At 42.1% G+C, this 11,041-nt stretch overlaps 2 protein-coding genes across 2 annotated transcripts in view; one reads left to right on the forward strand and one right to left on the reverse strand.

The window, feature by feature from the left end:
* The window catches only part of CDK14 (cyclin dependent kinase 14), a 563,325-nt gene extending 562,033 nt beyond the window's left edge, over positions 1-1,292 (reverse strand). The window contains exon 1 of the mRNA XM_081079441.1: positions 1,033-1,292. Within this exon, the coding sequence (XP_080935567.1) occupies positions 1,033-1,123 (91 nt within the window). The 5' untranslated portion in view covers positions 1,124-1,292. The remainder of the gene's footprint in view (positions 1-1,032) is intronic.
* A 197-nt stretch (positions 1,293-1,489) lies between these two features.
* On the forward strand, positions 1,490-6,915 carry LOC308510487 (uncharacterized protein). Its single transcript, XM_081079771.1, has 2 exons — positions 1,490-1,959; positions 6,015-6,915. The coding sequence occupies exons 1-2, from the start codon at positions 1,640-1,642 to the stop codon at positions 6,076-6,078; spliced, it is 384 nt and encodes a 127-aa protein (XP_080935897.1). The 5' UTR covers positions 1,490-1,639; the 3' UTR covers positions 6,079-6,915.
* Positions 6,916-11,041: the final 4,126 nt, after the last annotated feature.

Here is an 11,041-nt window from a genome sequence, read left to right on the forward strand (position 1 = left end):
TACAAGACTCATATGCAGTTCAGGATTGTATTGGAAGGAATGAAGCACCTTATGCGTAATTTCCGTTAACACCTTCATTAACGTGGATGACAAGTTAAACAAAGGTTAGAAGGCTTCTTGGGTACTCTGAGAGGTTATTTTTAGAGCTTGCACGATTGTCTTGCTGAAAGCAGCTACCTTTGTAAATGAAAGTTATGACAGAGGAAGCAGCCACTGTCTTAAGATTAAAGATGGTTTTCACCTGCCAATCCGAGCAATCTAACAAACCCATTCATTCCACGTGATACTGTTGTCACCTTGTTATACAGTCTGTGATTTGGGTTTATTCTTAAATGTCCTAGACATTTCTTGGTCGGTTTTTATTCGTTCGTCAGTTAGCTGGTTGGTTTAAAGACAAGAGTCCCGAGCTGTAGTAAACCGAAGAAGTTCGGAAGACTTATTCCTAAATGTTCAGACAAGTTCACGGCGCGCATCTCTCTGCAGCAATGGAAAAATTCAGAGACCTCGGGACTGAACAACCCAAAGTACCGAACGTAAGGTCCCAAGGTATCTGCCCCACTTCTCTTGAGGTTGCATGTGTTCCACAAAACCAAGGCACAACTCAAAATTTCACCAATTTCCAAAGCTAAATTACTGACTGAACACCCAACGCCAAAGCCTGCGCGCACACAAATAACAAGTGACCCACGCGGCCGCACAGCCCGTGCGCGGCGGGAGCCGGGGCGTCCCCTCTCCTGTGTCCCCGCGGGCGCGAAAGCCCGAGCGCTAGTGCCGAGGACGGGAAGCCCAAGTCGCTGGCTTAAGACCATCCACAAGTCAAACCGCAGATCCTGAAGGAAAGGGGCGTTTCTCCCTTCCGTCGTCACCCTTCCCCAGGTCCCGGGCACGGCTCCCCGCACCCTCCGCGCGCAGCTCCGCGCACCCCGCGCGAGCCCCGGGCCGCCGCCGCATTGCTCGTGCCAGCCGCGCGGCGCCGGAGGCGCGGGCGTGGGGGTGGCCGCGCCAGGTGCCCCCGGGCAGCGCGCCACTCACCGATGCGGCTGAAACTCTCCGACAAAGTTCTGCGCAACTTCTTCATCTTGCCGATCTTCTCGGCCGGCTGCGGCTCAATGAGGTCGCACATCTGGGCGACACGGAGCCGCGGCAACTTCCCCAAACTGGTCCAGAGCGGAGCGCAGACAACAGCGGGAGCGCGCGGCGCGGGGAAGGCGGCGCCTCCGCCCCCTCCTCCTCCTCCTCCTCCCCGTCGGGCCGGGAGGGACGCGCAGGGCCGGGCAGGCGCGCGGCGGGCGGCGGGCGGCGGGCTCAGCGCGGGCCCGGGCCGAGCGGGGCGCGCGGGGGCGTTCTAGGTGGTGCCGGGGGCGGCCGCGATCGCCGCCGCCGGCCTGGCTCCGCGCTGCAGCGCCGCCGCCCGGCGCATTTCCCCTCCTTTGTAACCGAGAGCGGCGCAGCCGGCGATGGGGGCGGCGCGGCTGGAGGCGGGGCGGAGGCGGGCCGGGGACGAGGTGCGGGAGCCGGGGGTCGCCGTGGCGCGAGGCGCGGGCGGGAGAAGTTCTCAGCGGCGAGTTTGGGGCGTGCGGGAGAAGGAGCCTCCGCGCGGAACCCCCGCCGCCCCCGCCGCCCCGCTGCCCCCTTGGCGATGGCCCCCGGGCACCGGACCTCGGCTCCCCGCTCGGAGCCCGCGTCCTCTGCGGGCCTCTCCGCCCCGCCGGCGTCCCCGCGGCGCCCCCTTCCGGCCGCCCCCGCGCTCCTCCCTCCGCCCTGCCGCCCCGCCCGCGCGCTCGGGGACCCGGGCCCGCGGAGGCCGAGAACCCACAGCCCTGGCAGCGGGCCGCGACTGCAGCCCCGGTCTCGGGCCATGGAGAGGCCACCGAAAGGAAAGGGGCTGAGTCTAGATCGCTCATCTGAGTGGGTTTTCTCCCTGCCACGAACGCGAGTGAAAAGACTGCGGAGTTGGGGGTAAGGAGGGTGGGCGCCACGGCTGTCTCCAGGTGGGGGGATTGGAAAGGCCTCAGGGGGTCACTCAGGTTTAACGCTGGCTTTTTGTTTGTTTGTTTCAATTTTTGCCGAGGAAGCTGTGAAGTGAAAGACGCAAAGGGAAAGGTGTTAGGAGAGTTGAGAGCAAAAGCAGAAGCTGCAACCTTAGCACCCCATGACAACGCTAGTGCTGTTTCCTTCGTCCCCATGTCACACTGAGCGACAGACGGAATGTAGATGTGGCTGATTTATGTTATGAATAAATAGTAAATAACAAACGGAACTCTCTAGTATATTTCTCCTGTTTAGACTACATTCCTAAATTGGAAGACTTAGAGCCAAAAAAATTCTGACCTCCTCTTCCCCACCTCGAAAAATGAACACTACAAAGGGGAAAGGAGGGATGCTTTATAAAATCCCAGAACAAACAGTTCCGGCGGCTAACACACATCATCGTCTTCATTCTACTAAAATGAGTGCTCCAAATGTCAGTCTCCCAGGGGAGAGAGGAGGAAGATGGGGAGGGCCTGAATGTGTTGGTATGGGGCCAGAAAACTCCTTTTGAATGGAAATGTAGTAATCTTGAGTCATCTGGCTGTGTAATAAGACCTTATGAGCTTGTGACAATATTGTTTGGTTTAAAGGAAGTTTTGGGGAGTCTGTGTTTTGTTAATAGATTTTTATCTTAAAACAAAAACTAGCCCCCTGCCTTCCTTAAATTGTGAGGTAGAACACTTTGATTCGTTCTGCTCCCCACTGAGCACATTACAGGGTCTTGATAGATTGCAGCTGATAAAAGACAGGAAGTCAAGCCAAGTGGGGAGCACAAGAGGGTGGGGAATTCGTCAGGAAAGTCAGTTTGAGTTCAAATGCAAGGATGTTGGGTCCTGGTCACCAAACCTAGATATTACAGATAGCACCAAGTGTGACCTCAGACAGAAAAAATGTTTCACTTTTACCACTTCCTTAAATTAGTTAGGGAGAAACTTACCAGCCGCTATGAATGAAAAGACAAAAGCTACCAATCAAAATACTGATGAGTTCTAGCTACCCATCAATAAAAATGAACAAGTAGATATTAATTTTATAAACTCTGACTACTACCATGTTTCCCCGAAATTAAGACCTAGCCGGACAATTAGCTCTAATGCATCTTTTGGAGCATAAATTAATATAAGACCCAGTATTATGTTATATTATATATTAATTATGTTTATTATATTTTTATATTATATTATATTATATTATATTATTAACTATGTAAGACCCAGTCTTGTATTTTAGTAAAATAAGACCGGGTCCTATATTAATTTTTGCTCCAAAAGACACATTAGAGCTTATTGTCCGGCTAGGTCTTATTTTCTGGGAAACATGGTGTATGTCTGTGGCTGTCATGTTATTCACTCTGACAATGGCTGTTTCATATGTGTGTGCATGCGTAATCTCTGTTTTATGTCCCCAGTAGTTAGTATTTCTAACCTTTCCACTTGAATAATAGTATATGCATACAAAGGAATAGTAGATAAACATTTTTAATGAGCTAGATCGATATATATATTCATGTATAAATAGGTCTAGGGTAAGTGAAAAAACATTTACTATTAACCCATTTGTGGGAAAAATATACTATGTTTCTATATGCATAAAAAGTTTCTGGCGGGGGGGTGAGGGGGGGCACTGTTAAGTGTGCATACACAGAATAGAGAAAATGTTTCCTTTGCACTTTATACCTTTAAGTATAATTTAATGTTTTACCCAACATGAATATAAATGTTATAAATATAAATGTTTTATAATATAAATGTTATAAAACATGAAAAGATGCAACAACATGGATGGACTAAGTGAAATAAATCAGACAGAGAAAGAAAAATGCCATATGATCTTACTTATATGTGGAGTCTAAAGAACAAAATTAATGAACAAACAGAAACAGACTCAGAGATACAGAGAACAAACAGATGCTTGCCAGGGAATGGGGGGTGGGGAGCAGAGTGAAAAAGGTAAACGGATTAAGAAATACAAATTGGTAGTTACAAAATAGTCATGGGGATATAAAGTATGGCATAGAGAATATAGTTGATAATGTTGCTATAACTATGTGTAGTGCCAGGTGGGTACTAGACTAATGAGGGGATCACTGCATCAATTATATAAATGTCTAACCACTATTCTGTACGCCTGAAACTAACATAAAATAATATTGAATGTCAACTGTAACTGAAAAATAAGTAATTTTTTAAAGAAAGGAATATTTATTTCATTTTTACCTACCCAACTCCAAATGTTCACCTCTCCCACCTCCAAAAAAAAAACAAAAAAAAAAACTTCACCTAATTACAACACTATACCCAGCAGGAGAAACAGTTGGTAGTAGTAGACCAAGTAAACCTTAGCAGTTCTGAATAACCAAATTTCCATGATATGCTTATCTGCTTCCTTTGTTGGTTACATATTTAAATGGTTAATTTTGCAAGAAACACTAATCCAAAGAAGAAAATTTTTAACCAGATGTTTTAAAAATATGTACAGTACATCATAGGCTTCAACTCTTTATTCAGTTATTTGTTTCACGTTTGCCCTCGTTATTGATTGTAAGTTCCCTGAGAGCAGACACCCTAGGATACAATGCCTGTGTCATAGTGGATGTAAATTAAATGTTTGTCAAATGAATGTAGGATGTATTGCCGTTGAGGGGTGATGTGTTATCTTCAGAAACAAAGATGACTATCCAGCATCTGTGGGGCATATGCATTTTCAGTGGGAGGATGGAGCAGTGCCAGTTCTCCATCTGAACTTCTGGTTCACAAGGTTACAGTTTGGCTGGTCCAATTTAAAGGTGCAGTGTCTGAATACAAACAGCTTACCTAGGGTCTGAACCCAGCATGGGTTGACCTTAATCAAATTCATCAACTAAAGCATGCATGTGTATTAATTAGGCCTGGAGTGGTAGCAAAAGTGGCTGGAGATCCAGGACTCATGAGTTCTAGTCCCTACTCTACCACTAAGTGCTGTGTGGCCTTAGAGAAATAAGTTGCTTACACACCTCCCTACCTATAAAATGAAGGCCTTGAACTAGATGGTCTCCAGGGGAAGTGATAGCTGCAAACTTCTGATTCTAAGTTGAATGGTGAAATGTCTCCTCTCCTAGCTACTCTACTAAAAGGTAGATACATTAATGAAGAGTAATTAATACACAAATAGGAGAGACAGATCCATTGATAAAAATTATGTGAAATTTAAGATACATTATTTCCACTCATGTTATACATAAATTATGCTTTTAGTATAAATGGATCTTGTCCGTATAAGAAAAATAGCAGGCTAATATGCTGGCAGTAAATTTTAAGGGAATGAATATTAATCCAAATGAGATGAAATATAGAGGATTTGATTAGAATCTAAAGTACATGCAATTGCAGAAGCAGATTTACTGACCTGGAACAGTATGAAAAAAATATCAAAGAGAAATCCATGAAACAAGGAAGTGGAAAATAGAGCTGTAAAGTGAAATTAAAGAGAGAAACCATGTGTATTAATGTAAAATTTTAGAATTTAGCCAAAACGTAGATAGTTAAAGATTAAGACATATAGTCTGGGTGTTGTTGGTAAAGTGGTGGAAATTACATAATTAAATATCCTCTTAGAACTCGAAACGGTCACCCTAGTTAATTATTTTTAGGATCAAATATTATCCTCCTTGTTTGAACACATCCAGGAACTGAAGTAGCACATGGTTAAGTGACTTATACAAAATTCCTAGTGACTCACCTGTGAAACTGTTACCTGGGATCCAAAACTGTCACCGACTTTTATGTTCCAACTGTTGGGTAATGTCCAGTCTTAAGCATTCCTTCCTTTTTTGTTTTGTTTTGTTTTGTTTTGACAAAGAGCAAATTACTCGTAAAATCAAAAAGGGGAAAGAAATGGAAAGTTGCAGAAACCATTATAAACTGTTGTAATGACACGTCTCCTCCCTCTTCTGTCGGCCATCCATTGCCTACTCACTCCTAATTCAATCCTTTTCACATTTACAGAAATCACTCCTTGCTGACACAAACCTCCAGGCTCGTTCAGGAAGAAGACCTATATTTTGTCTGATTGTTTTATCGGTAATTCTATATTTTTTCATTATATATTTCAAGACACCTCGGTACCTAAGTAAACTGATGTACTTGCAAATGACTGTAGGAAGAAGGACAAAGTAGTTGGAGAATTATCCAAATGATGTTAAGCATAAATTAGCTCAAAACAGTTTTGAAGAAAATAAACTACCAGGGTCAAAGTGTGTATTAAAATGCTGGTAAACTTTCCTATTAAACCTTGCATAAATATTACAATGGCATCTTACTCCTGTTTTTCACTGTTATATAATTTGTACAATAAAAGTTTATATAAGAAGATATCTACCACAATTTTTAACTAACATACACTGTTACACAAGGAAATGGGCCTAGAGGTGCCATGGGACTGTCCCCAAGATCATCACACAGGTTCCAGTTTTAGATTGAGACATACTTTGGTTTTAAAAATCTTTTCTTTTATGAAACATTTTTGTAGCGTGATGTGTGGCTTTTTTTTTCTTCTGACATACTTTGGGTATAATTATGGTTGTCCTTACTGTATAGATAGGGACTATTCTGAAGCAATAAGAGTTCAAGGAACTGGCCAAACTCGAACAGCTTAATGGATGGATCAAAATGCCTAAATTCCAACACTGTATTTTGCTTTTACCTACATTATGGGAAGAAATTAAAAGTGTGGTATTGAAAATGCACAAATGACTTTGAAAAGAAACTTCTTTCTATTCTAATTGGAACTAAACATTCTAAAACTATCACTTGTTGAACCGTTGTATTACATACATCAGTAATGGATTAATAAAATATTTCCTATTAATGATTAATAAAATACTAGTTATGGTTACAATTAGCACTTAATCTAATGGTCCTCACTTATGAGTATGAGTCATATCAAAATTACTTGGTGTTTTAGTCTGTTTGGGCAGCTATAACAATACCATAGACTGGGTGGCTTATAAAAAGAAATTTCTCCCACTTCTGGAAGCTGGAAGTTCAAGATCAGAGTACCAGGATAGTTGAGTTCTGATGAGAATCCTCTTCTGGATTGTGGAATGTCAACTTCTCACCAAGTGCTCATATGGCAGAAGAGCTGAGGGAGCTCCCTGGGACTTCTTTTATAAGGGCACTAGTCCCATTCCTGAGAGTTCACCCTCGTAACCTAATCCTCTCCCAAAGGTCCTCCAAATACTATCACAATGGGGATTAGATTTCAATGTATGAATTTGGGGGGGGACACAAATATTCAGTCGATAGCACTTGGGGAACATTGTCAAAGGACCACTATAGAACATCCTAGGCAGGAACCAGAGGGGCAGGAAGAGGCACATATAGATTGAAGAAGCTTCCAGGATAATTCTTGGACAACCTTTCAAGTAAGAATTGCTGATTTACTCCCTTAAATAGCAATGTGATGGTAGTTATTTGATGAAAGTCAGATATAGAAGACAACATAGAAATACCCATGGGGCATAAAAGAAACTAAGGTTGGAGAGATAACATCCTTGATGTGTTTCAAATAGTAAAACAAAAAAAATAAAAGATTAGAAGTCAGAAGATATTCTCAGTTCTAGAAACATCTCAGTTCTAGAACCTTTTCTCATGATCTATGTAGCATCACCGATCCTCTGCTTCCTCATCAGTAAATTAGAGATAGACAATTTCCTGATCCTACCCACCTACAAATTTAAGGGATTGTTATCTCCTTTTCCTAATCAAGTATATTTGATTTCTTCTAATTACAAGAAACCAAGAAAAGAAGGATAAGCCAATATAGTTGAACAGAAAGGGATTGAGAGTATCATTCTCCAGTGCTATCTCTGTTTTCTTATCATAAGCAAGTAATTTCACTGTCTTCATTTGTTTACTTGTCAAATGTATATTGAGCACCTACTATGTCCCAGGCACTATGCTAAGAGCTGGATTTACTGCAGTGAAAGAGGTGGAGCAAGCTCACAGCCCCTCCCTGCACAGAGCTTTACAAACTGGTGAGGGGAAATAAAAGGTGACCCATTTTAAAATATGGACTAGATGCTATGGATGCCCTACAGGGGGCAGAATTCACCCTCACCTGAGGGTCAGAGATATCCACCCCGAGTAATCACACATAAAATGAAAACTGAAAGACCCATAGAGGTAGTTAGGCAGCCAGTAGAAGTTTCCGGCACAAAGAGCAGGTTGTAGAGGCCAGATGGCCAAGGAAGAACATGGTGCATTCAGGAAGCTGAAAGATGGTGTGAGTATAGAATGGACATGAGATAAGGCTGGTGAATTGGGCAAGGGCCAAAAGGTAGACACTTTAATGGTCATACAGTGAAGGTGGTGTATGCTTTAATTCCTATTAGAAGTGGGAGACAACACTCATGGTAGTTTCTGTTCCTCCTGAAAACCCACACCAACTAAAGTGAACAGATTTTTAAAAAGCATAAGCTCACAAACACATAGATAATGAAAGAAGAAACCACACCAACATTATTTTGGAAGCTAGAAGAATTATAGTTGAGTAGTAACTGACTTGTCAGTTCCAAGAAAGCTGAATCCTAAGCCAGCAGTTGACAAAGCTGAGAGGCAATCTACTGAAAGTTTAAAACTGAATGTCAAGACACTGAGTCTTCTTTCCTCACTTTCTTTCCCATAGTTCTGACCAACAGATTGCCCTGCAGTGAAACCCACAGTTGACAGGCCCAACCACATAAATTGAACTTGCCCCAAACTTTTCAGTGTCTCCCTCCTACTTATGGGCAGACAGCCAAGGGTACCCAGACAGTTGATGAAATATTCTAATAAGAAAGATAGAAATCAAAAACAACTAACATAAAAAAGAAAAGCAACAAGGAAGAAATAAAGCCTGTGAAGGAGAAAAAATAAAAACTTAATATTCACATCTTCAAAGATTCAAAGACAGTAAAATATTATAAGATACTGCAGTCGTTAAAAAATAACTGGATGTTGGTTAGAGCGCAAGCTCTGAACAACAGGGTTGCTGGTTTGATTCCCACATGGGCCACTGTGCTGTGCCCTTCACAACTAGATTGAAGACAACTAGCTGCCACTGATCCTCTGGAGGGGCAGCCAGATGGCTCAGTTGGTTAGAGCACGAGCTCTCAACAAGGTTGCTGGTTCAATTCCCACATGGGATGGTGGGCTGCGCCCCCTGCAATTAAAGATAGAAAACAGTGACTGTGCTTGGAGCTGAGCTGCAATCTAGTTGTGGAGGGTGCAGCTCAACTAGATTGAAGGACAATGCCTTGGAGCTGGTGGGCCCTGGAGAAACACACTGTTCCCCAGTATTCCCCAATTTTTTTAAAAAATAACTTCTTAAAAAAATAAATAACTGGATGCTATAAATGATGTTAAAAGTAGCAACCAGAGGGCAAAAATGAACCCTTGGACATGAAAAATATAGTATAAAAGTAAACTTTAGGTGAAGATTTAAAATATAAAGCTGGCAAAATCTCTCAGAAAGTAAAACAAAAAGATACAAAGAGAAGAGATAAAAAGATGAGAAAGGTAGAGACTGGTCTAGAAAGTTCAATATCTGAATGATTCGAGTTCAAGAAAGAGCACAGAAAATGGAGGGGGGTTAATTATCAAACAATTCAAGAAAATTTCCTAGAATGAAAGGACGTGACTTTCCAAATTGAAAGAGCCTATTGAGCTCCCAAGACAACAGATGAAAATAAACCTACACTGAGACACATCATCATGAAATTGCAAACTATGTGGACAAAGAATATTCTAAACACTTTCAGAAAATAAAAATAGGATTCTAAAAAGAATCCCATATCAGAATGGTTTCAGACTTCTTGATAACAAAACTGGATGCTAGAAAATAGTAGAAGGAAATGATTCCTAACGTAGCATTCTCCAGCCAAATTGTTAATTAAGTGGGAGCGTAGAATATAGATTTTTCAGATGTGAAAGGTCAAAAACATTAACTCTAAAGGTCCATTTCTCAGGAAGCTATCAGAGGATTTGTTCAAACAAAATAAGAAAAGAGAAAATGGAATCCAGGAAACAAGGTTCTGATACATGAGAAAGGAAAGTTAAGGGTGAAGGAAAATCTAAGACCACAGCACGGAAGGAAGTCTATAAAGACCAGCCAATCTAGTGAACTGGAGCAGGGCAGATGCCCTGGAAGAAAGATTATCAAGAACATGACGTAGATAAAATGACTGTTGTTTAAAGCATGTCGAGGGAAGATTTACAGAACTGGGGTTGGAGGATGTATTAATAAGTATATAGAAAGTACATAGATCATTCCACCCATGACTAGACACATGACACAATGCACCCATCGGTGAGTACAAATAATGTATATTTAGTACTAATACTAAGCTGGGGTTCCCAGCAGAGAAAGGGTTCGTACAGGAATCAGATGAGAAAAGGTGCAAAGGGCTAGGAGTGGTTTGGGGTTTTTATTGTGGTTAAAGGGTAGAATCAGAATGGTGGGGAATTCCCCTAGCATGGGCTAGAGTCTGCACTATTTGAAATTCCTTCCCATCAGCTCTTGGAAGTAAAGGCCTACACAGGTCTTCTTATCTTGGTTGCCCAGACGTGGAGGAGATGGGAAAGAGGGGTGGAGATTGAAAGCTGGCCATAGTCAAACGTCAAAAATGGAGTCAAGCTTCTGTATTACAAAAACCAACTTAAGGGAAAAAACACAGTTATTAACTCAAGAAAAAAAAAAGTTGTACAGCAAAAGAAAAGTATGAATAGCATAGTACACTCTATGGCTCAGACGTGAATGATATTTACAAAGTCTTATCAGTGCAGATACTGAATGCAACATAATTTCATCACAACCATGTTGAGAAGATGAGGGAGGGAAATGTTCACGTATGTGGTGGGTATCATAGGATTTGGTGAAAATAAGCTAACTCTTCATCTTCTAGAGTTGGAAGTCATTGAAAAATATAAGATAGCAGTATAAACATATTCTTTAGAGATACGGAACTAATTCCAAAGGAATCAGGAAAAACAGT

The sequence above is a fragment of the Rhinolophus hipposideros genome (genome assembly GCF_964194185.1).
Source record: "Rhinolophus hipposideros genome assembly, chromosome: 18".
NCBI classification, from domain to species: domain Eukaryota; kingdom Metazoa; phylum Chordata; class Mammalia; order Chiroptera; family Rhinolophidae; genus Rhinolophus; species Rhinolophus hipposideros.

Coding starts and splice junctions, on each gene's coding strand:
- LOC308510487 (XM_081079771.1), top strand. CDS start 1,640: ATGGCCCCCGGGCACCGGACCTCGGCTCCCCGCTCGGAGCCCGCGTCC. Junction 1,960..6,014: donor AAAAGACTGCGGAGTTGGGG/GTAAGGAGGGTG, acceptor TCACATTTACAG/AAATCACTCCTTGCTGACAC.